This window comes from Lemur catta, chromosome 2, assembly GCF_020740605.2.
Source record: "Lemur catta isolate mLemCat1 chromosome 2, mLemCat1.pri, whole genome shotgun sequence".
Classification (NCBI taxonomy): domain Eukaryota; kingdom Metazoa; phylum Chordata; class Mammalia; order Primates; family Lemuridae; genus Lemur; species Lemur catta.
Window position 1 is genome coordinate 81,612,917 of NC_059129.1, and position 26,781 is coordinate 81,639,697.

A 26,781-nucleotide genomic window follows, 5' to 3' on the forward strand; every position below is an offset into this window, starting at 1 on the left:
TTATTTACAAGGCACCTATTGAAGTGCTAGTTGCTGAGGATGAACAGATGTTTCCTGCCTTTGAGGCTCATAATGGGCCTGGGCAGATGACACTGTCACAGCTGATTATAATACAATATGTTAAGTGCCATGGAGGCTGATGAAGGTTGTGCTCTCAGAGAGAGGGTGGGAAGCATGGTTAGTGAGGTAATTTCAGGCAGAGGGCCCTGTGTGGGCCAGCAAAGTGCTTGGTGTCCTGCTGCAGTGAGTCGTTGGCATGGTTATGCACTGAACGTGTACGCAGGGCACTGATTTCAAAATGACACTCTTGTGGCTTCAGTTATTAAGAACTGAATGGGCCATTCAATGAAGGAAAAAGCTTATAAAAAACAATGTAATACTAAACTCAAAATTATTTACAACCTAAAACACACCTTTATTATTTATTTATAATATGCCCACAAAGTAATATATGATCAAAATGTAATCTATAAAATTCATATTACATAATCAGATACTAGCTTCTGAAAGTTACTTCTCAAGATATAAATCCTAGGTAACAAAATGAAAGACAGTTTTAAATTAGAAGTAAGAATATGTTTCACTAGAGAAATACTTCTATTTGAGATTGGGCTACTTTTTGAGACTAACAATGTAGTTCCAGGCATAAAGTCACTCAATTTTATTAAAATAGACTAATCTGGATTTGGGGTGAGGGTATATAGCTATGCAAATGTGTAAGTAAATTATAACCTAAAGTCATATTATTCTTCAACTTCCATGGAGAATTCTCATAAAAACAATTATAAGACTTTACATATTTGAAAAGAAAGTTCACCCCCAAAATACATTTATATTTTGAAATATGAAATTTCAATTATTTAGCAGCAGCCATGGAGTCCTAAGTTTGATGAAAACTCATTAAAATTGCTCTTTTTTCCCTTCTTAATTTTTTGTACAATAATCAAAATGGTATCAGTATGGATAGCACTTCTCATCCCAAATATTTTAAAATCTTCAGTATTTTGTGTATGGCATGTGTGTCATTTGAAACAGACCTTTTCCCTAAAAAGTAATCAAAGAGAGAAAGGTTATGTTTGCATTTTCTTTGTTCAAGGTGTTTATTGCATCTCAGAGGGCGTACATGCACTGGGTTTTTCAACCGAAATACAAAGAAAAGCCATTTTGAAATTGGTTTTAGGTAATTTTTCCCCATTACAGTGTATGTTATCCCCACAGTAAATTCAGATACAACCACTTTTAAATGGTACCATACAGCTATTAAATAATTTGAAAAATAGGCAAACACCTTTCCAACCCAATATGCTTTTACGAAGAGCTGCCAAGCCACTAGCAACACTGATCAACAGTGACCTCATTTATGCATCAAAATCTTAAGCCAAGCCATCAGCACAGACAGTATGACAACAAATTAAAAATTAAAGAATACAATATGTACAGTAAAGAATACAATTCTCTCAATTAGTTTAAATCCTAATCACAATGGTACAACAAAACCTACTTTGAGCTCAATTGAAGGATGGAAGAACACTAGTTTACAGAACACACAAAGAAATACTAAATTAACAGGTGTACATAAAACCCACAGTAAAGTAAAAATATTTGCAGTAATCTTTAGATTACAGATATACCTTGGGGTGCCTTCACAATCACTTGAATAGCACATCTCTAATTGCATTTTCACGGACATGATAGAAACGGACCCTTTACTTTTCAGTGCGTTTAATCAAGAATGAATAAATAGGTCAATTTAGATGCAAAATCTGTCAAATATAATTAAAATATATATATTTTAATATAGCAGTGATAAATAGGGAATTCCTCCCATAGAATTTTTCATTCTTGACAAGGTAGCTTCAAGGAGAAGTATTTATTATGGACGTTAACCTTTATATTTTTTAAAATAAAATTTCTTAACATATACAGTGCCACAAAAATAAACATTTCTCACAACAGTTGAAGTTCCTGTGATTGGAAAAATGTACTCCACACAGAAAAAAGTTTTGTATATTTAAGAGTGTTTTCCTTACTATCTGATATTATCACACTATGCTTGTAACAGAGATACAGAAGAAAAGAGAATTTATGGGGAGTGTTTAGGGTTTGTCCAAAAGTTGTATGTACATTGAAACCTTCGAAAACACAGACACATCTTTCTAAATGGCTCACCATACAACAGCTGTGTCATCCTTCCATGGGCGAGGTCAGAAAAGCACTAAAGGCATCAGAAACATCCATTCATTGTTTACGTCGTACAACACAAATAACCCAAATACACTACGATTTCGAGAGTAGGGATAACAGCTATGGTAGTACACATTCCTAATGTTCACTTTCACGGCTGTGCTACACGTTTTGGAAGAGAAGTTATGACTAAGCATTGGGTTTGGTACTGGTGGCTCACTTTGAAACTCTGAGCATCAACCTTGTTTGAAGTCTCCAAACTCATTTTTTTCCCTATTCGGTCACAAAAATTGCAGCTGTAAAGAAAAAAGTACTTGAATTAGAAAACAAGACTATTCCACACACCTCAAACATTTTGCCTGCCTTACAATTGCATTTCATAGTTACCACAAAAAACTTTCACACAGATGGTTTCTGTGTTAAATTCACAATGATAAACTTTTCACAATTCTTTAAAACAAGCTTAAATTTTCAGTCAGAAAATTTTAAAACAACTTTTGATGTATACTTTCATTTTAGATAAAAATTATATCAACAAAAATTTGAAATTTAGATACTTATTAGAAATTTTAGTAAGACATCCAATACCAATTAAGAGTAGCTAACATTTAAAAAAGAGCAGCCAAAAAAAAACGGGGTGGCATGGCAGTAACTTCCATTATTTTTTCCTCTAATTCAGTTACGAGGTTCAATGACTCACTTACTAAACAGTTGAACTAGTGACAGAGGAAAAGAGAAGGGAGATATTCCTGGTAACTCAATGCCTTTTCTCTGCCTCTCCCCACTTATGTCCCTGGCTAATTCGTGCTTCACTGACATTTCTGCCAGAAATTGCTCCCTGGGGTCTTAAGGCTTGGCTGCCTAAGTACTTCTTTTTCATAAATAGTCAGTCTTAGTCCCTCTCTCCCTTTCTGCCTCCTGAGAATCACTTAGGGCAGGGACTGTCTCAGCATCTGTTGTTTCCTGTACTTATCAAAGTTCCTGGCATATGATAAGAGCAATATTTACTAAAGAAGAGGTGGATAAAAGGCTGGTCTGTACAGTTTCCTCGGTCACTCCTGAAACTTTAATAAGTGCTCATTATCTTACTTATACTTACATTAGCTAACCCAAAGTGGAATAGGAAAGTTGAGCACAAGGAGAAATTACTTGGTGAGAAAGTAAGACCTGAAAATATTATTATTAATATTGTATATGAAAAAAAACCCCATAAAGCAGGAATCCACAAAAATCTTAGCAGGCATGAGGGAAAGTTTTTAATAAATATAGGCAGTAGATGTATAATGAAAATAACACTGGACAGTGGTCCAAGAACTTCAACGCTCTTACTGTTCTCCCTGTGAGACTTTGGGCAAATCACTTAATGCTCAGGGATCAGTTCTTTTAGCTGTGAAATGGGGGCAAAAACATCTGGCTAGTTTATATCACAGGATTTCGATCTTCTACTTCTGTGGTCCCCAACCTCTGGGCCACAGGCTGGTACTGGTCTGTGACTGGTTAGGAGCGAGCAAAGCTTCATTTGTATTTATAGCCGCTCCCCACCGCTCACTCCCCGCCTGAGCCCCGCCTCCTGTCAGATCAGTGGAGGAATCAGATTCTGCATTACGGTGAGTTGTATAATTGTTTCGTTATACGTTACAATGTAATAATAATAGAAACAAAGTGTACAATAAATGTAATGGACTTGAATCATCCCAAAACATCCTCTCCTGCCCCCAGGTCCATGGAAACGTTGTCTTCCATGAAAGTGGTCCCTGGTGCCAAAAAGGTTGGGCACCTGTTCTACTTAGGAGATCAAAGAAGTTAATGACTGGGAAGTGGATGTGAAAAGTACTGTGTAAATTACTGTTCATCAATAAATAAATAAATAAATAAATAAATAAATAAGCAAATTACTGTTCATCCATTTAGCAAGTTATATGCTGAGAACCTACCCAGTGTGTTAGGTGCTGGGTTAATAATAAACATTTTTCCTTCATCAATTTCTACCTGTAAGTTCACCATTAATCATTTCATAAATGATATGAAATTCGTGAAATTTAAAACTAGAATATTAGAAATTCAAAATTCTGCTTGAATGCAGAGATGCAGAGGGTAACAATCTAAGCTTTACTTTACATGGCAAAAGAAGGATAAACAAAATGAAAATACAATTATATACCCAAATATATTCTTAGATGACTTCTAAATGCAATATTATAAATATTAGCTTTTTATAATTTCCAGTTATTATATGATAAAGTGGTAATTTTCTAATTTACCAAGTAGCTTGGGCAACTTTTTGCTTTTAAGTCTAATTTTTGTGCTTTCCAGGATAAGGACAATTTGGAGATTTCGTTCCCTCCCAGTTTTATAAATTAAGATTTAAAAAATTGATTGATAAAGATAGCTTTCAACATCAATTTTAACAGTAAAACCACTCAAATTATTACTATTACACACAGCTATTCGAAACACAGAAATAACAAATATATCTGAAATAGCTAAGCATTGTATAGCTTATTATTATAGCCCACAGGAAAAGCTCAATATCAGATACCTTAAATTGTTTACAAGAAATCCTTGATGTTAAGATCCGCTAATGGGTCCTTTGCTGGAGGTTTCTTGGGACTCTGAGTGGCAGGTGTAGGGCTTGGAGAAAGCTAATGGGGGAAAAGCCAGCCCCAAAGAACAGAAATAGAAAGCAAACAGAGAGATAGATAAGCATTAGGCGGAACATACCACAGAAAACAAACATGCAGATTAGATGGTTAAAGGCTTACAAAATCTACTTTGTTCTACTTAGTCATAGTGTTGTGTTTAATTTTGGATTGGTAAAATACACTTCAACTGATATTTGGCTTTCTTTAAATTCTCTGACATCAGATTTAGCCAAAGTAAAATTTAGGGACTCTGGTAGAACAATACGGGTATGAGTTAGGGAAGATATGAAAAACTAGTCACATAAAGATATTATGAATATAAAGTAAAGCAAACAAATGACAATTGATATCTCTCTACAAAGGCATTTTTACTTTGAGTTATTAGTACCACTATACTAATAAAGCAATCTAAATAGCTTTTCATATAGTGACAGTGAATTGGAAGGAAAAATTGAAAGGAAACAGTTTGTAGAAAGCCACTTAAGAAATTACTTAAAATTATTAGCTAAATATACTTGCATTTCATAGAAATTATTTTAAGTAAAAGTCAGTCAAGTTTGAGGGCATTGTTTGTTTCAGATGACCAAGTAGTTTCCTAGTAGTGAATGCCACTAAATTCTCGAACTCCTGACCTCGTGACCTCGAGCGATCCACCCGCCTCGGCCTCCCAGAGTGCTAGGATTAACAGGCGTGAACCACCGTGCCTGGCCAATGCCACTAAATTCTACTATAACCTATCCAGCTTTTGGGGGTTGTGAGGGGAGGATAAAACTATTAAATACTAGAGGAAAGAATCATACTGAACTTCTGGCAAAAATAATTAACTTACCTTGTTTCTGTTTAACAAAAACCTACACTATTTTTTCATGTGTGACAGACTTCAGGGAGCAGGCTTTTACAGGAATATTAAGATATAAGGCCTTGAAAAATCTCACATAGTCTGTATAGAGTAATAGTCGACATCTATGCTTTGAGTCTAATTAATCTCCTATGCTTGTAGTAACATGATGGAACTATGGGGCTAGGGGGCATGTTCAGTCAACAGAGTTCCAGAAGTATGGATTTTGATATTTGTTCCTATGTCTAGAAACTACTGACTGACTGCATTATCTGTCAGCCAAATTTTTATGTTTAAAACTGGAATAATGTTTCATAGAAATACCTTGAGAAATACACGTAATGTTTGAAGTTGCTTGGAAGATAAGAAACTCAAGGATTGATTGGTCCATAAGTAATAAATAATTAGATGAGATGACAATATCATGATACCAACCAATTAAAGAATAGTGGGATAGTCTAGGCATCGGTAATGAAAAACTGTTTTGCTTTCTGAAGCTACAAACTCATGTTTTTTTTATTCTCTAGTATAATTATGTTGCTTCTCTGATATAAGAAAGATCTAAAAATTGTAGAAATATGGTATGTCATTCCCCAACTTACTATAAATTCAATTACTGATTAAAACAATGTGCTTTCATTGTATTATCTATTTTTCATTTTCATTCTTCAAAAATTAAGTAAATAAATTGATGCTAACCCTGGTATTATACAAGAAAAATAACTGCCTTAAGTAATAAAATTGTATTAATTTATTTCTAAAGCTGTCACTATGCCAAATACCATAAGGTTAAAAAAAATCTAAATAATATTGTTCCAAGTTCTTAATAACAGAAACATCCTTCTTTTTCTCAAAAAGGTGATAGATAGTCATGGATCTATTCAACCATCAAGGAAATATTCATGACAAATGAGATCCCTTAGAATTTAAGTATAGCTAAGTTAAACTTAACCCCAACCATTATACCTAAAACCTTCCTCATTCTCTGTCAAAACAACTCTAGGCTGGATTCATTAGTCTTCGAGCAGAATGGAAAATTTCTCCTGAAGCCAGAGCGTGGGTTATGGCCATGAAGGCAAGTGCTTCTCACACTCTAAATTCTCTCTTTCAAAACCTACCATTATTCTCCTGGTCACTATGGCTTTTGAGGGGTTAAAGTGAAGAAGCCAAAAGCAAATTTTGGGAACAGATGGAGGATAGATTTAGAGATAGATCAAAGAAGCAGAAAGATTAAAGTATATTCGCAAAGTTCACAGTAGGCATCCTCTGGATAAGATGATGTAAATACTTATTTGGTAAGTTAAAAAATATTATAGCAGTAAAACCATTTTCTGATATCATTAAAATATATTTGAGCTATTTGGTTTAGTTTGCTTAGCATGCTCATACTAACGTTATAATTTTGTGTTCTGACTCTGTCCAAATCCATTGCTCATAGTGAAAACCTCTTTGGTTCTACCACTTTGGCCAGACAATTTAAAAGAGGAATCAAGAAAGGGTGACTCATTGGTATGACTAGCACTCCTGGCAGCAAAACGGTTCCACAAAGTCCATAGATTTGGGCATCTGTCTTTATAAATGGAAGTGGCATGTTGTGTGGTAAGAAATTCAGCCTCTCCTGTAGAGAGGTTTTCCCTTTGCCCAGAATCCTACCAGGTAACCTCTAAACTCTTGTAATTTTCTGAGTGATAGGAATGTCTTTGTTATTCGTGGTGGGCTCCTGAAACCAAAGCTAATAGTTTATCCTAACAAGGTGACTCAGAGTGGAGGCTGGCCACGCCAGAGAGACCAACCATGTGATTAGAGGGTTGGGTCTTTGGGGCATGATGCCAGCCTGATCTCCAGGGAGGGAGGAGGGTTGGAGACTGCATTTGACTAAGTGGGTAATAATTCAACCAATCATTCCTACATAATGAAGCCTCAATAACTCTGGACACTGAAGCCTGGGTGAGCTTCCTGAGTAAGCAATACTGTATGGGCACTGTCACACATTGATGCCAGAACACATCCCTGAAGACAAAGAAGCTTCATTTCTGGAACACTCCCAGATGATTCCTGTGCTTCTCTTCCTATAGCTGGGTCTAATTTGTATCCTTCTACTACAATCAAACTACAATCATAAGTTTAGCATTTTTCTGAGTACCATGATTAATTTGAGGGAATTTGAGGGTGGCCATGGAAAAGCTTAAATTTGTAGCCAGCTGGTCTGAAGTGAAGGTGGCCCTGGGGACCCCCAACCTTGTGCCTGCTGTCTGAGATGAGGGGATTCTTATGGGGACAAAGTATGTGTTCCCACAGACTCTGCAGTTTGGCAAACTCATTGTGGTTAGTGTCACAAGTCTCGGGCAGACTTGGCAGTCTGGAGGACTGTGCCTCTAACTTTTTTGGCTAACTCTGAGAATAAAAAACAATAATTAATAACATAATAAAACTATGGATCAGAAGCACTCATTTCTCTGGGACATATGTCTTGGATGCTCTGTCTGGTTGTTCTCAAGAACCATTCTTCAATTAAGTAGGAAAAGAATGGAGGGACCTTAGGTCAGTTAATTATTTCTATCATTTTTCTCCAAACCTCACACTATTGCTAATCTGTCTGCCATGCTCCCATTACTTCTGAAGCAACAGGTGTGAGTACTGTATTAGGTAAAAACACACTTTAAACAGCTTGCCACTGGAAGTTCTATACTTATTAGTTAATGCTGCTGATCTGTGGACATTTGGGAAACTGACCTGCGTGCCAGGTACGGCGGCAGCTCCAAAGGGCGGCCTCATCATGGGCTGTGCGAACATGACAGGCTGCTGCGGCATCATGGGCATGCCCGTCCCAGCAGGAGGCTGAAGAGGAAGAGGGGTTCAGCGAGTGAGTGGAATTTCTAGGCAATACTCTGACGCTGATGGCTTTTATGTGCTTCTGACAACTTTTGAGGAACCCACAACCGTGAGAAAGTAATATTTGTAATTTTCAACTCTGCGCACCATGAGGCTGGTGGCTGGGAGAGCATCACATTGGCAGGTGGGCCAGGGCCTGGTCGGCCACACAGCACCCTCATCCCACCCGAGCTTGGTTGTTTATTTACCGTCTTACGTAAGCATAATTTTTGAAGAGATAAAACTTCTTTCTTTACCAAAGATGACCCTAAATTTGGCTGGTAGTAAAAGTGATAAGTAAAAAGTCCTAGTACGGTAATTTAAAGGTTGATTTTGATGATTAAGCTAAGATTATGTTTGGTAAATATTATTACAAAAATGACATAACAATGTACTATAGAAATTAATTTGATGGTGGAATTGAAGTATTTTATAATTGATGTTATCACTTCATATGTAGACTACTGAAGGTCTAAAGCAGATGACTTAATTAAGTTTTACTTACTGCATTTTGGGAAGAATTCTATTCTACAGGAATACTTGTTAATTTGGGATTTGGCACAGAACTTACATATATTGATTGCAATTTTTAGCACAGGTCATCACTCACCATTCCAAATCCTGCTCCAGGTTGTCCAACCGATGGGGCCCCGGCAACAGGAGGAACTGAACTGGTTGGAGGTACAGCTCCTTGCTATACACACACACACACACACACACACACACACACACACACCACACAAAACACAAACACACACACACAACAATAAACAAAAACAACCAACATAATTTTGTTTTAAAATAACAGAATATAATTTAAAAATGTATGCATCTCAAATATGTATGTGTGGATATGTAGAGAAATTGTTTTAAATTAAAAAGAAGAGGCTCTAGTACCACGGTGATGATGTAAACAAGGTTACTGACTTGATGTTCACTGCTGTGACATCTTTTGGGCTTGCTGGCCCGCAGCTTATGTGCAGTATTGGGCGTCCCCTATCTCCTTAGACCTGTCCTCGCTGGAAATGAGTCAAATTTCCTTAACCTTGTCTTTTCCTACCATTGTATCCTCTAAGAGGTATTCAGTTAGACATTTGAGGATCATGATTTCACTTACATTTCAATGCTTGCTTTCCATACCTCTCATTTTTATATTATTCTTTTCTGTGTTATTCTTGCTGCTTTCTGACTTTTGATTGTTGTACATATGCACAAAGACCAAAATTAATTCTAAGTGTTAGAAAGCATTTAGAAGACTATATGAAATATAGCATGCATATCCCATTTCAGATACAGGTCTAACAGTTTTCAGTCTTATGTCAAAGCCCCCTAATACTCCCCTTTTGTTTGAAATTAACACCACTGCAATCCTGTACATTTAAAGTAACCATCAGAGAAAACCTAATTAAAAAAGAAAACAGTGTAGTGATATCAGCAAAAATGGTGGAGTAAGAAATTTCAAAAGTCACCCCAACCATAAAAGCAATGAAAAAATAGGCAACAATTGTCAGAATCAACTTTTTAGAACTCTAGAAACTAACTAAAAGCTTATAGCAATCCAGGAAGTACTTTTTCAAGAAACTGCTGATTCTGGTAAGAACAGGGAGCTTTGTGGCCTTTTAACAAACCTCAATCCCATCCTCTGTTCTTTAGCTTGGCTGTAGTCTTAAAAATATCATACATTCCCAATGAGAGTATATAAGAGGGAGCAGGATATATTTAATTATTTGCTCTGTCCTGTCTAGGTGGCTCTCTGGAAAGACTGCCTTAAAAGGCTCGTCTTTGTCTTGCCTAACTGGGAATGCACCTAGTACTAAAGTCATTACCTGAAGACATTTGTGGACAATATAGGCAAATATTTGAGTTGTTGCTATCTAAGGCAGTGAGTAACAGGTAGAATAAATAAAAAGCTTAGGAGGACAGGCTGGGAAATGAGACACTTTGTGAGTTAAGGGTTGAAAAGCTCAAACGTAATCCTGGGTATTTAGAAGGCCATGCACATGCCCAGGGCTGTGCACATGCTCAGGGAAGGTTTCAGAAGGACTCAAGCTCTTACCTCAGGCTAACCTTGAGGCTCTGCACAAGCAGTAAGTGAAGGCTAAGGTAGAACTGTAAACTGCCTGGTTGAGATTGAAGACATGCCCCAACACACATACACAGAGAGTCCCTCTGCAAAGACTGGGAGATATTTTTGGTTCCAGGAGTTTAAGAAATATCTGTCCAATCATTAGCTGACCAGTTAGCTAAAGGAACAGAGACTTCAATGGTCACACATGACAAAGAACACAGACTTTACAGAATTAGTTCAGAATGGTCACTAAACAACAAATATAAAAAGTAGCAACAATAAACCCTTAGGAGGGGGTAGAATCTGATTTCCTGAGTTGCCACATGATAACATTCAAAAGCCCACATTTCAATAAAAACTCACAAAGCATACAAAGAGACGAGAATGTATGGCCCATACACAAGAGAAAGATCTCAAATCAATAACCTAATCTTCCACCTTAAGAAACTAGAAAAGGCCAGGCACGGTGGCTCACACCTATAATCCTAGCACTTTGGGAGGCCAAGGTGGGAGGACCGCTTGAGGTTAGGAGTTCAAGATCAGCCTGAGCAAGAATGAGACCCTGTCTCTACTAAGAATAGAAAAACTTAGCCAGGCAACTAAAAATAGAAAAAATTAGTCAGGTGTGGTGGTGTGCACCTTGTAGTCCCAGCTACTAGGGAGGCTGAGGCAGGAGGATCGCTTGACCCCAGCAGTTTGAGGCTGCTGTGAGCTAGGTTGATGCCATGCCACTCTAGCCTGGGCAACAGAGCAAGACTCTGTCTCGGAAAAAGAAACTAGAAAAGAGAAGAGCAAACTAAATCCAAAGTAAGCCCAGAGGAAGCCAATAATAATGATTAGAGTGAATATAAGTGAAATAAAGAATGGAAAAACAAAAGAGAACATCAAAGAGACAAAAAAATTTCCTCTTGGAAAAATTCAATCAGATTGACAAACTTTTAGCTAGAAAAACCAAGACAAAAAGAGAGACGCTCAAATGGACAAAATTGGGAAAGGAAGTGGTAGCACTACTACCAAACTTACAGAAATAAAAAGGATTATGAAGAAGTATTATGAGTAATTATATGCTAAAACATTATATAACCTTAACAAAATGGTCAAGTTTCTAGAAAGACACAAACTACCCAAACTGACTCAATAAGAAATAGAAAATCTGAATAGATATATAACAAGTAAAGAAATTAATCAGTAAGCACAAAACTTCCATCAAAGAAAAGCCAAGAACTAGATGGCTTCACTGGGTAATTGTACCAAATGCATAAACAATGAATATCAATTCTTCTCAAGCTCTCCAAAAAAACAGAAGGGGGGAACACTTCTTAATCATTCTTTGATGCCAGTATTACCCTGATACCAAAGCCAAACCAAGATATCACAAGGAAAACTACAGACCAATATCCTTTATGAATATTGACACAAAAATCTTCAACAAAATACTAGCATACAGAATCTAGCAGAGATTAAAAGGATTATACACCATGGCCAAGTGGAGTTTATCCCAGGAATGCAAGGTTGGCTTAATAGATGGAAATTAATCAATGCAATATACCACAGTAATAAAATAAAAGAAAAAAATACAGGATTATCCTGAATTCTTACAATTTTACGTTACCTCAGCATATATTTTGGTTATAGCTTTAACTTTCTCCTATTAGAAGCAGGGCTTAGTCACTCTCGACACAGTTTCTAGTTCTCTGTCTTCTCCTAGTTCCTCAAGGTGGTCATCCAGATATCTGTCTTATAAAACCATCTGCTGATGATCACCTCCCTATGGGACACCTAGATATAACCTACTTGTTTCACCCCACTGACCCCCACATCCTGCATAGCTGTGCAGATATTCCACAATGACCACCTCTCAGTTACACTGTGACTACATGGAACTTGTGCCTACTTGCTGTAAACCCACAAATGAAAACTCCCCATGGGAAACCTGCTTCAGTTATGTCCTGGACCCCAATAAAGGTTTTGGCCCACAGGCCCCTCACTCTCCCTCTCTTGCTCCTCACCCAGTGGTTGAATACATGTGTCCTGGATGGCTCCTTCCTTCCCATTGGCTTTGAGAGGTGTGTTACCCTCTTCTCTGGAATCTATAAGTAATAAAACTGCTTATGTTATTTCACATGTTTTGTTGTGCTGCCTCTTCTATGTGTTACCTGACACACCTGAATCTATAGTATCTTATTTCCAGATCAGGGCTCTCCTAGAGAGTGGCTATTTTGGTGGGAATACACTGGGCACAGGTCACACAAAAGCCACAAGGGCATTTGCCAGTATTAACAAATTTCCTGTGAGAGAGATACCTGGTCACAGGTCAGATACGTAGGCATTAGGCCATACATCAGAATAAAGAAGTATCCTGTGAAAGGCACACAACCACAATCGCCTCCTCTGGAGCCCTGTCCAGGCAAGGCTAGGGTTTATAGCCACTCTCCTAAGAGAGACCTCAGGACCAAATTAGAAAAAATCACAACAATGATCATCTTAATAGATGCAGAAAAAGCAATTGACTAAAATCTTTCATGACCAAAAACAAACAAACACACAAAAAATCTCAACATACTAAAAATAGAAGGGAAATTCCCCCACTTGATAAAGGGCATCTACAAAAAACCCACAGCTAACATCATACTTAGTGGTGAATGACTGAAATCTTTCTTCCTAAGAACAAGACAAGGATGTACTGGAAATTCTAGTTAGGGCAATTAGTAGGAAAAAGAAAGAAATATCATGAAGATAGGAAAGGAAGGAATATAACTATTCATAGATGACATGATTTATATATAGAAGACCCTAAATAATTCATATATAAAAATTATTAAAGCTAATAAACAAGTTAATCAAAGTTGCAGAATACAAGATCAATATACAAAAATCAGTGTAGTGTTCATTGTACATTATCAATAAACAATCCAAAAATGTAATTATGAAAATGATTCCATTTAAAATAGCACAAAAAATAATAAAATATTTAGGAATAAATTTAACAAAAGAAGTTAAAACACTGTTGAAAGAAATTAAAGAAGAACTAAATAAATGGAAAGATACCCTTTGTTCATGGATTGGAAGACTTACTATTGTTAAGATGGCAATAATTTGCAAATTACTACACAGATTCAAGGTAATCCCTATCAAAATTTCAAATCCCTTTTTTGGAAAAATGGACAATCTGAACCTAAAATTGATATGGAAATTCAAGGGAATCAGAATAGCCAAAACAGTCTTAAAAAAGAACAAAAAATTTGGAAGACTCATACTTCCTGGTTTCAAAACTTAATACAAAGCTACATTCATCAAAACAATGTAGTACTGGCATAAGGACAGACATACAGAACAATACAACAGAATAAACAGTCTGGAAATAAAGCCATATATCTATGGTCAATTGATTTTTGATGAGTATCGAGACCAATTAATGGAGAAATATAGTCTTTTCAACAAGTGATTCTAAGACAACTGAATTTCCACATGACACAATGAATTTGGACTCCTATCTCACACCATATAAAACAAATGAGCTCAAAATAAGTCAAAGACTTAATGTAAAAGATAGAACTAGGAAACTCTTAGAAAAAACAGGCCGGGCGTGGTGGCTCACGCCTGTAATCCTAGCACTCTGGGAGGCCGAGGTGAGTGGATTGCTTGAGGTCAGGAGTTCGAAACCAGCCTGAGCAAGAGTGAGACCCTGTCTCTACCAAAAATAGAAAGAAATGATTTGGACAGCTAAAAATCTATATAGAAAAAAAATTAGCTGGGCGTGGTGGCACATGCCTGTAGTCCCAGCTACTCGGGAGGCTGAGGCAGTAGGATCGTTTAAGCCCAGGAGTTTGAGGTTGCTGTGAGCTAGGCTGATGCCGTGGCAACTCACTCTAGCTTGGGCAACAAAGCGAGACTCTGTCTCAAAAAAAAAAAAAAAAAAAAGAAAAGAAAAAAGAAAAAACACAGGTAAAAAACTTCAAGACCTTGGATTAAGACATTGGTTTCTTAAATATGATACCAAAAGCACAAGCAATAAAACAAAAATAAGACAAATTAGATTTTACCAAAATTAAAAACTTTTATGCATCAAAGGACACTATCAAGAAAACAAAAACATAGCTCACAGAATGAGAGAAAATATTTGCAAGTCATATATCTTATGACCATTTATTAAGAGTATCCAGAATATATAAAGATCTCTTCTAAACTCCACAATAAAAAGAAACCCAATTATAAAATGGGCAAAGGATGTCATAGGGTAGCAGAATATGCCATCCCAAAATATGCCACTTTGGCATAAGAATTATTTTGAGCTGAAGGCAGCTGAAAAGAAACATACACAAGAAAATTTCTCTGCAATCCCTCTATTTGGGACATAATTTAGAGATGTTTCTTCTCTCCTCTCTATTAGGAAGGACAAAAGTTCCTCACCAGAGACAACTTTAAACCATGATGAACCTGTAGAGGACACCAGAGGAAACTTCACAATAAACTTTACTAACTGGCCTTTATCTACCATTAGCTTCCCATATATTGGCTATTCTAGTTTCTCAAAGTCCTTTTTATTTGTCTGGTCACTTCTCTAAAAATTTATCATTCCTCTGCTAAGATGCTATATAAGCCCATGTTCTAATCAATCTTTTGAGTTATTCATCCTGAGTGCTCTCACGTATAAGCATGATGTACACATGCTGATGAACTTCTGCTTATTTTACTCTTGCTAATTTGTCTTTGGTCTGTCCAATTTATAGGGCCCCAGCCAGAGAACCTAGGAGGATAGTAGGAAAAAATAATTTTTCCTACAATGTGAGTAGATATTTCTCTAAAGAAGGTATACAAATGGCCAATAAACACAGGCAAAGATGTTCAACATCATTAGCCATTAGGGAAATGCACATCAAAACCACAACAAAAAACCACTTCATGCTCACTAGGATGATGTAATAAACAATGAAATGGAAAATAACAAGTGTTAGGGAGGATATAGAAAAATTGAAACTCTATGTATTGCTGGTGGAACTGTGAAATGATGCAGCTGCTATAGAAAAGTTTGGCAGTTCCTCAAGAAGTTAAACATAGAGTTACACAGGACCCAGCAATTCCATTCCTAAGTATATACCCAAAAGAATTGAGGACATATGTTCACACAAAAACTTGTATATAAATAACAGAAGCATCCTATTATTATGTGTAATAGAAACAACACAAATGTCCATCAATTGATGAATGGATAAACAAAATATGGTATCTCAATGCAATGTTCTATATTCAGCCATAAAAATGAATGAAGTACTGATACATGCTACAACATAGATAAAGTTTGAAAACATTAGGCTAAGGGAAAGAAGGCAGGCACAAAAGGCTACATATTATTTAAAGTATAATATTTTGTTTACATGAAATATAAACAGAATAGGCAAATCAACAGAAAAAGAGAGTAAATTATTAGATATCAGGGGATAGGAAGAGGGGAAAAGTGGAAAGGACTGTGTTTCTTCTTGGGGTGATGGAAATGTTCTGGAATTAGACAATGGTGATGGTTTCACAACATTGTAAATATACTAATAATCACTAAATTTGTACACTTTAAAATTGTTAAAATGGTAAATGTGTTTTATGAATTTTCCCTCGATAAAAAAATTTTCAAACGAAAAAAAAATACCTACAAAGATTACATTTCAGATTTACTCTTTACCCATCATTTCAATAGGCTAGGTGGTAGGTTATTTATCAGACCCAAATTGCATCATTAAGACTTAAGGTTATGAAAAAGGTTTTATTAGTTATCAAAATTAAATGAACTTGTAGAAATTCTTGATCAAAGAAATGAGTCAAATAATTTAAAGAGATCGTCTAAGTTTGCCATTTTGCTAAAATGGTAGATTAACTCTTAGATTCTGTGGTGATAAAAAATTTTAATTGAGATGCCATTAGACTGGGACAGTTCTAGCACTTTAAGTTCCCACATAAGCAAACAGAAACCCAGCGAAAGAATAAAATGTAACCAGAGACTTTACCAATCAGAAACTGCCAGCTAACCTCTAATTAGACACTTGACCAATCAGAAATCACCAACTAATTTCTAACCAGGATTTTTCTATTTTAACCAATCAAATATATTTTGTCTTACTTCCATGTCAGCCTACCAAAGCTTGCTCCCCATGCTGTAGTGTCAGAGCTCTCCACACCTCTTCTGGGTCTGAGTGCTACCTGATTTGTAAATTGTTCTCTGCTCAAATAAACTCTGCTAAATTTATTTTGTCCCAAGTTTCAATAGTGACCTTCCTGCAAAATGCACATATTTCTGAATTGCAAGTATCTTTCCAGTTTTTATGATGAAAACTTAACAGGTCTGCTATGCATTGGAAGATAGGCTTAAGTAACCCAAGAAACACAGGGCTGCTAATGGGCATGATGACAGAGCCTGTTAGCAGACATATTTCAAATATTCAAGCCCTTTTAAGGTTGCTAGATCTAATTTGGGTTCTGTGATCTGAAAAATTTTATATCTGCATTTCTAAGTAGCAAAAAAGGGAAATTTGAAATAAGGTGGGAAAAGTAACCTTAGTTCTTATCTATCAATAAAAACCTTAATAGGCAGCAAAAGGATCTCTATTCCCACATTTACTGCTTTCACCTCTTTCTCAAAAGCAAAGGCTGCTGATTACCAGGAAAATTTTGAAACACTGCTTTGCTGCTTCTGAAGCACGAGTTTCTGGTGTCTCTCTTCTTTTTCTCGAATGTTCTTAGAAAGAGACTATCAACGAAGAGATGTCTTACGAGGGAATGGGGGTGGGTGCAGGGGGATGTATGAGAAAGCCAGAGGCCCTCAGAATGGGTTCTTGGGTATAAGCAAAGCCAGAGCTCTGTTAAGAAAGAAGAGCTTTGTAAAAAGAAATAGAGTAAATGATGGTGAATTTATAAAAGACTATAAATAAGACTAAGAATTAATAAAGATAAAATAACTATGTATACAAAAGCCTTTATCTAGTGGCCTAAAATGTTAAGGAAAATAAAGGAAATAAAACTATACATAACTCTGCCATTGTAATAAATTGTTTCTGTTGTTCTATTTTTTCTTTCCACAGCTGCTGTGTATACTTTATATTAAAACCTACCATATGTAACTTTCTGGAGTTTAATTAGCAATAATTAGAAATTTTCTGCTTCATAAACAAAAACAAGGAGTTTAGGGTAAAAAAATATGAGAATATTAATCTCAGTCTCAGTGACAGTGCCCGCCAATCAGCTGGCAGTTTTCTTATCCTGTAGACACAAAATGGTTGTTAATTAAAGACCTGACACATTCTTAACCTTGTACAGTTAAAACCTTGATCTTGGGGTGGGGAGGTGGGTGATGGCCAAGGAAGTTCTCCAACTTAATACTATTTTTAAAGTGCTTCTCCTTTGTTCCTTTCTGGGAATGGCCTCTTTTATTTAGCAAACTGCCCCATAGAGAAACCTGGGTCACCTCCCCTGCTTGCCTTCTTCACAGTGATCCCCAGGTGGGTGGAATCTACCTGGGAATTTGCTTTCTTCTCTTCCTTTCTAGCTTCACTTCAGGCTCTCAACATTTTTTTTTAACCTACAGTTGATCTGCCAGATAGCAGTGTTCTCACCACCATTGCGTCTAATCCCCTGTACTCCACTTCAGACCGTGCTATTCTAGTGAAGGTTCTGACACCACCCTGTGAAAAAATAAATTTTATCCTGCTGATAAGGGCAACACCACTAAAGTATAAACTCCTCAAAGCAGCATATAAGGCCTCCCTAATTTGCACAGAAGAGAATAGGAAAAGTAATTCCTCTCCTTTGCTAATGATAATATATATTGTGAGATTTAATGTCATTACCTAGTATGAATAGACTTAGAAGATCAGTTGTAAAGAAGTTTTTTTCTGTCTTTAGGGATTTTATTTACCTTTACTGAATCCCTTTCTCCCTACCCACAGCAAAACAGAGGCTCTCAAATGATTCTGTACTTAAGAATAGAATGCAGGCCCCCAGGCCAGAGTGCTACCTGCTTATGGTCTCAGCGTCTGGGCCACCAGGCACAAGTAAATGCTTGGGGTCCTGGGTGATAATTATAGTCCCTTTGACCCTCAAACAGTCCTGGTTTGGAAATAAATATTACGGTCATCTTAGGCATATGTCAGTTTAAGAGAGATTTGTAGCTTTATACTAAATATCCGTTGTAAAAATTAAAATAAAACTCTTTAATTTATAGCAAAAGGCAAAAACTGTCCTCAAGTACTGTTTTAAAGTAATGCATACAAAGATTTATAGAGATGAATACCTAGATACAATAGGTCATTTTCTCATGGTTATCTGTTAGAAACCAGTTCTTAAATCTAAATTCTTTCAGACTGTGAACTCACCAAAGGCAGAGGACATAAGAGCAGAGATTTCCTGCTCTCTTACAAATACCACAAAGTGTGGAGAGAGTGTGGAGACCAAAGGAAACGGGTTTTGAGAACCCAGGTCTGAGCACAGAATGTATTTTCCTGTAGAAACTATATATAAATTGTAATTTAATACTTTTAGCATTGCTTAGTGGCAAATTCTGGATTTAAAAGGCCGTTTTAAAGATTGGTTTGAACTTATACTATTTATAAAACTGTTTATATATTAAAAAATGACTATTTATAAAACTAAAAGAAAATGTGTGCTAAATTCCAAAACCCAGGTGTTTAATTTTTGGAACACAATATTTTTAATAGAGTCTTTCTAAAAGGTTTTTATTCAAACTCATATTAATTTACTTCCATGCATGTTTGTTTGGATGGGAGTGGTGAAGGATGGTTAGGAATTAATTCAGGCAAAAAGGAAAGGATGGTATCAAGAGAGCCTTAGAGATGGGTATGGTTTAGACAGGTGGAGGTGGTAAGCAAAGGTGGAAACTGCCAGTGAGCTTGGGAAACAGGGACTAGCCTAGTTTTACTAAATATGGGGCATATATAGAAAAATAGTATATCTAGCTTTCCTGGAAACATGTTCTTTTTGTGCTGGCAAATTTCACAAAGCAATAATTAGTCTTTATTTTCAGCGATATGTTCTTTCCCAGAGTGAATGACAGTATTAATATATTAATAGAAATTTAAAATACTAAAATGGAACCTATTTAAACATTATAGAAAATATGGGTGTTAGTAGTTTCAATTTTTAAAATGGTGAGCAGAAGTAGTAGAGCTTTAAAAACGAATTTCACTTACACAATAGAAAACTGCCCAATCTTTCTGGTAAGAAAAAAAATTTTCATTACTTATTAAGACAATCGGGAAATTTGGGCAAGAAACATGATAAAATGTATAATGGTTAATGATATTAAATACTTTTGAAAAATCATTTCCATAATTTTACATACATAGAAGGAGCATAAACATTATTTCAAAGTATTTAAAATAAAAAAACGGGTCATAAACTTTATTATGATAAAGTCAATGGAATTTGCATTTTGGTAAATTTTGCATCTTGCTTATATTTTTTGGTGTTGATGGAAAAGTACAGTAACAAAGTTACCAAAATGCACCCTGCCCTACACATTTGGAAACTGGCAAACTGCCAGCACCGGCCTGGCCTCTGACTGCTACATACCAAAGGTGCGCTTGACGGGACACCTGCGGACCATGTCGCCGGAGCTACTTTTGGCTGCCAGTTGGCTCCACCAGTCAACTTTTTCTCTCCAGCATTCCATTGAAGATCTCCCCTAAGATCAAACATTCAAAACAAGCAAATAAACAAATAAAAAAACACAAATCAGAAACAAAATGATGTGGGGCTCTTTGGATTCTTTTATTTGGGTTTAGAAGCAGTTTGTTTGAGTCAAGTGGTACAGTAATAAAGAAACTTACAGAGGAGTCTTACCATGTTATACCTAAGAAAGCTCAAAAGCATTTGAAAAAAATAATTTAGAGTCTGGGCCTCAATAGTAATAGGAATTTCCTATCACCTATAATAGAAAAACATGCCAGAAAATTCAATTGAATTCCTCATTTGTTATAAAAAATTACAAATCTATCATAAATACTATATACCTATATTTTGATGAATTTAAGATGCACTTATGATGGCCCTTTCTGGATCTTAGAGGGTTCTACAGACGGTTTCACCCATAATTATATTATGACTACACCAACTTTACAGTGATTGCAAGACACCATCTACTGTAAAATGTATCCAATATCAATGACAAAATATACATTTAAAAAAGGGGCATATGGTTTATCATTGTTGCTATCCTTCCTTAAAATTGATACTCTATGAAAGACTCTTAAAAATCAATGTTATCTAGGAATATTGTAATGAATCTAGAATTTAAAGCTATTAAAATATTCAAACCACAATTTCCAAATATTTCTAGATATAACCTAGTGACAATCTTGGAGATTGAAATAGATTATTCCTTTTCATTGCAAAGTAACAGTTTGGAGGTTCCAGTAGAATAACAATAACATAAGTCCAAAAAAAAAAAAAAAAAACAAAACCAATTGTGAAATTACCTAGCTTGAGAATGAATAATTACTCCAATAAGTACAATGTTGGATAGTCTCAAATTAATACAAATATATTGTCAAAAGGAAACCAAATAATTTCAAGACACTTACTTTTTTGATGTGGTACCAGAAATTCCAAGATCTATAAATGGACAAAAGAAAAAAGAATTTAAACCTCTATACTTAGCTTATATGATGTGACTTTTAAAAGACTAAAGAATCAGAGGTCTAGAAAAAGTCCTTATTCTGCTTGGGAATGACTGCATTCAGTTATATTAAAAAGAAACTATGTTAGGAAACATATCCATAAATTTTAAATTTTCTTTTACTTCTTGTTAAACATAAGGATGATATTTAAAGGCCAATTGGTGTCCACAAAAGAGTAAATATAGCTGCCTTGAGACTGCTGCTATCTTAGAAAGGCCTGTGAAGCTGGTGTCTGGGAGCTTGGCTAGTAAACAGTTCTCGACACTGAGATAAACTTTCCCTAAGTGATAAGGGTAGCTCACTGTGCTTAAACTGTACAAACAACTGGGTTTGTGCTGAACACCTGCTTTCCTTCTGCAAGTCTGGAATTTTGGTACATGCCAAGCAGGGAGAGCCTATGTGAACAGTGTCCAATAAAAACCCTGTGTGTTGAGTCTCTAAAGGGCATCCTTGGGCAGAAATGTGCTGCTGTATTTTCACACATGTTGCTGTATTTTCACACATGTTGCTGTATTTTCATTGCTGGGGGAAGTATGTGTTCTTTTCCTCATGGGAAATATAGAGCATCAGGAAGTCTGCATGTGGATTCTTCCAGACCCTGCTTGTCTTTTTCCCTTATGATCCAGCTGTGTATCTCTATTATGCTGCTGTAATAAATCTTAGCACACAGATGTGCTGAGTCCCACAAGTCCCAGTGAACTCGTGAATGTGGGTGGTGGTCTTGGAAACCTCAGACACAGCTGGCTTAATCATTCTGCTCTAATCTCAATTCATTTATGACAAATTCATTTATGGCAAATATTTATTGAGCCTCTACATACACCGGGCATTGTTCTAGGCACTTGGGACATACCAGGGAAGAAAATAATCAAAGATCCCTATCCTGGAGGAACCTGTATTCTAATGGTGTGAGACATGATAAACAATAAAATGATAAAAAAGTAAATTACACAGACTGCTATTATAGAAGGCTATGATACAGAAAGCCTATGGAAAAGGGAAAAGGAAAAGCAGGGTAAGGGGGATGGGGGTATGATGAGAGTGGGGGCGGATAGTATTACACAGGGTGCTTGGGGAAGGCCTCATGGAGAGGACGAGACTCTGGCAAGGCTGAGCACAGATCTGGGGGGGAGAGTCAGGCTGAGGGAACGGCCAGTACAAAGGCCCTAGTCAGTTGCAGCACTGATGTGTTAGAGCAGTGGTCACCAACCATTTTGTCACCACGGATTGGTTTCATGGAAGACAATTTTTCCATAGACTGTGGGGGGGAAACTGCCTCAGCTCCACTCAGAACATCAGGCATTAGATTCTCATAAGGAGCAGCAACCTAGATCCTTTGCATGCTCAGTTTACAGTAGGGTTTGCACTCCCATGAGAAGCTAATGCTGCTGCTGATCTGACAGGAGGTGGAGCTCGGGTGGTGATGCTGGTGATGGGGAGCAGCTGTAAATGCAGATGAAGCTTCACTTGCTCACCTGCCACTCACCTCCTGCTGTGCAGCCCAGTTCCTAACAAGTCACGGACGTTACTGGTCCATGGCTCAGGGGTTGGAGGACTACACTGCTAGAGAATGATATTAATATTTATTTCTTACCAAATCTTGGCATTACAAAATAGAATAAGGTGTATATTAACTGAACACAATATAGAAATGATTATCCATAATTTCAGTCATTTTTTGTTTTTAAAAGACTAAAAACTTCACTTTTTAAACTTATTTTTAAATTTGACCAAAAAATTAAATCTATGTGTATTAAAAAATTAAAAAGCTAAACCAAATATTTGTGCCTGTTCACGTGAGAAATTGAAAATAAGTAGAAACGTGTCGTAGATGTATACACGAATCCTTTCTCACATTTCTGTGGCAGATGAGACTGCTAAGCTGAGGGCCTGGGCCTCTGTTGCAGGGCAGGTCCCCTGGGAAGAAGGCTCTGAGATGGAGATTATATGGGTTTGATTTGCATTTCATTGATGACTAGTGGTGACCATTTTTGCATGTGCATATTAGCCACATGTATGTGTTCTTTGGAGAAATGTCCACTCAAATCCTTTCCCATTTTAAAATTACATTATTTGTCTTTTCACTATTGAGTTGAAAGAGTTCTTTATTCTGGGTACAAGTGCCTTATCTGTTAAATGATTTGCAAATATTTTCTCCCATTCTGTGGTGTGCCCTTTCACTTTCTTAATGGTATCACCTATAGCACTAAGGTGTTTAATTTTGAAGTTGTCTTATCTATTTTTTTTTCTGTTGTTGCTTGTACTTTTGGTGTTATATCTAAGAAACCAAACATTACATGATCTAAGCTCAGGAAGATTTACTCCTACATTTTCTGAGAGTTTTATAGTTTTAGCTCTTACATGTAGTTCTGTGATCAGTTTTGAATGAATTTTCTTGGTATAAGAAAGGGGTCCAACTTCATTCTTTTCCATGAGGCTACCTAGTTATCCCAGAACAATTTTCTGAAAAGACTGTCTTTTACCTTATTGAATGGTCTTGGCACCCTTCTCAAAAATCATTTGACTTTATACATGAGAATTTATTTCTGGGCTTTTTATTCTATTCCATTGGTTTATATATGTCTATCATGATGCCAGTACCATTTGTCATGATTACTGTAGCTTTGTAGAAGTTCTGAAATTGGAAAATGTCAGTCCTCCAAATTTTTCCTTCTTTTTCAAAATTGTTTGGCTATTGTTCTAGTGGGTTAGCTTTTTAAAGCTGAGATAATTCTCAATGGTGGTTGACCGTTAAAGGCTGTGTGCTGTTGTCTGGAGGTATGAGTCCTTTATTTCTGAAGGGGGATCTAGGTAGTACACTATAGTATCTACAAAAAGCAATCATTCAGTGAGATGAAATTTTAGAGCAGGGGGAAATATGCAAGTAACCTCTGCATGGGTATCATAAAAGCATTTTCATGGTTGTTCAGGCAAAAGGTAATGAATGAGAAACAAAAAGTACATCCATAGGAAAATGCATAGGTAAAGAAGTCTGTATCAACGATCTGTTCAACTTTTGATACTGCCTTAAATAATGAAATATATCTGCAATGGCAAACCCATTCACCTTAATAAAAAAATCAAATTTGGAGTTAAAAGCAAAGGCCAACCTTTACAATAATAGCTACTCTCGTCTCCTAGGACTCTCTCCTTCACTTACTCAGCTCCAGCCAGTAGTCAGTCCTTGATGTTCCTTCAATCTGCCAGGCAAACTTCTCCCCAATGTCTTTGCACCGACTATTTATTTTATTTGCCTGCAAATGTTTTTCATATAGCCACATAATCATTCCTTTACCTTCAAAATCTTTGCTCAAATTTTACTTCCTCAGTGAGGCTTACTCTCTCACCCTGTAGCACTCCCAACTCCCCTTTGTCTGTTCTGTTTTCCCCCCATGGAACTTATGATCTAACATACTATAGAATTTACTTATCTTAAAGTTTGTCTCTGCCCTTCCCAAGCTCCATCAGAACAAAAATTTTTATCTGTTTTGTTCACTCATTTATTTCTGGAGCCTGGAATAATGCTTAGTGCTCGATAAATATTTGTTAAATGAATGACTGAAACTCATTTGGATACTAAATTTGTAAATATACTAAATTTAATGTAAGTTACTCAATGTTCTTATTTCCAAAGAAATGGAAAAATTAATTCCTTATTATGCATAATGCAGTGGTTTCATACTTGTATGTGCTCCCTAGTTATATCTCAGTAATTTAGACTAACCAGGGCCTGGGTATTGCTTATGAGACAATGGTATAGCAGCTGTTTGTCTTCCAAGAAACTGCACTGGGTAACGCATCATGTATTTCTATCTATTCCTTGATATACTTACCCATAAGTGAATCCAGAAACAAAACATATGAGAAGATAGTGAGGAAGAAAAAAATCAGTTCACATATGGTTCAGTTAAAGGAAACTAGATTACTCACTGCCTACTAAGCTGGCAAGCGATGAATCAAGATCACTCCCAAGGGCTTTGCTGGCTGCCATGGCGGGACTGGGTGGTACCATTGAGACAGGTGCAGGCTGCCCGGCTGGTGCCATGGTTGGCATCAAAAGATCACCTAGACCATCAAACACTGGAAATCAAATAGACTAGGTTCAGAAAAATTGAAAAAAATACCATATGCAGAATTAAAGTGAAATTGTCTTTTGTAAAACTATGGAAACAAACGAATATACAATCTTATCAAAGAAGGCATGTAATTCACACTTTTTGTGACTACAACACCAAGAAAAACATGTCTACATATTTCTACTCAAAAAGTATGGAAATACTAATGAACATGAGCAATGACGGAAAAAAAATCTGTGTAATGTACAGGAAGGAACACACATTTTGCAGCCAGAATTGGGCTCCAATTCAGCTGCTTGCCTCACTAGCTGTATGGCTTTCAGAAAGTTACTCTCTGAACTTTTTAGTGTTCTCATATGTAAATGGGGAGAGTACCACTAATACATGGCTGTGTTGTGAAGATTAAATTAGATGATATATGTGTTTTTTTTTTTTTTTACAATGCTTGCTCTACATAGGCACTCAAATAAGTGGTAGTCTTTGTTACTTTTATTAAAAACAATCACTAAAACACTTTTTATTAAAAATGGTAGGGCTTTATAGCAAAGCCTAAGTGATTTACTCCAAAAACCTAAGATGCTTACTTTTAAAACAATTCTTAAATGAGAAAAGAAGATTGCATCTTCTAATTTCCTATGAAATTAGCATCAAAACAAAATCTGATCTAGTGGTCAGCACCCAGTAATAAATAAGTATCTAAAAAAGAGTTTATCGTATTTTATTTATTTTCAGTTTATGTTATTTTTTAGAGACAGGATCTTCATCTGTCACCCAGGCTGCAGTACAGTGGTGTAATCATAGAATACTGTAATTTTGAACTCCTGGGCTCCAGTTATCCTCCTGCCCCAGCCTCCCAAGTAGTTAGGACTACAGACGTGTACCACCACACTTGGCTAATTTATTTTTATTTATTTATTTATTTTGTTGTCCAGGCTGGTCTCAAACTCCTGGCTCAAGTGATCCTCCTCAGCCTCCCAAAGTGCTGGGAGTATATTTGTGAGCTACTGTGCCCGGCCAGTTGATCATATTTTAGAAGTAACAATTTTGATTTTTTTTCTCTCTCAATACAGCAATCTCTTCTGGGTCTAACTTTAAGAGGATACTTAAGTTAAACACTATTTTAAGTATTAGGAATCAAATGCCACCCTTGATGGTTCCTGATCATCTTGTGACAAATCACCATTTGTTCGGTTCTAAAACACAAAAAAATCACTCAAAATGCAGACTCATAGTATTTCCATAAGATATTTCTAATATCTTATCTATGTCAAAAACTTTGTGGTTGTTAAATTTTATCAAAAAACTATGCATATCTACCATAAACACTACTATACATAATTCTAAAGCGAAAAAGGACAGCATTCAACTAGGCACTGGCAATAGAAGCAATCAAATTGTCAGGCATGGGAAATATTTAGGGTGT

At 36.3% G+C, this 26,781-nt stretch overlaps 1 protein-coding gene across 1 annotated transcript in view; it reads right to left on the reverse strand.

Moving 5' to 3' along the window:
* Positions 1-1,081: 1,081 nt before the first annotated feature.
* The window catches only part of SNAP91 (synaptosome associated protein 91), a 136,567-nt gene continuing 110,867 nt past the window's right edge, over positions 1,082-26,781 (reverse strand). Inside the window, exons 20-26 of the mRNA XM_045543960.1 lie at positions 25,213-25,362; positions 21,187-21,217; positions 20,177-20,288; positions 9,146-9,229; positions 8,398-8,502; positions 4,724-4,826; positions 1,082-2,480 (exon numbers count right to left, since the gene is read on the reverse strand). Of these exons, the coding sequence (XP_045399916.1) occupies positions 4,734-4,826; positions 8,398-8,502; positions 9,146-9,229; positions 20,177-20,288; positions 21,187-21,217; positions 25,213-25,362 (575 nt within the window). The 3' untranslated portion in view covers positions 1,082-2,480; positions 4,724-4,733. The remainder of the gene's footprint in view (positions 2,481-4,723; positions 4,827-8,397; positions 8,503-9,145; positions 9,230-20,176; positions 20,289-21,186; positions 21,218-25,212; positions 25,363-26,781) is intronic.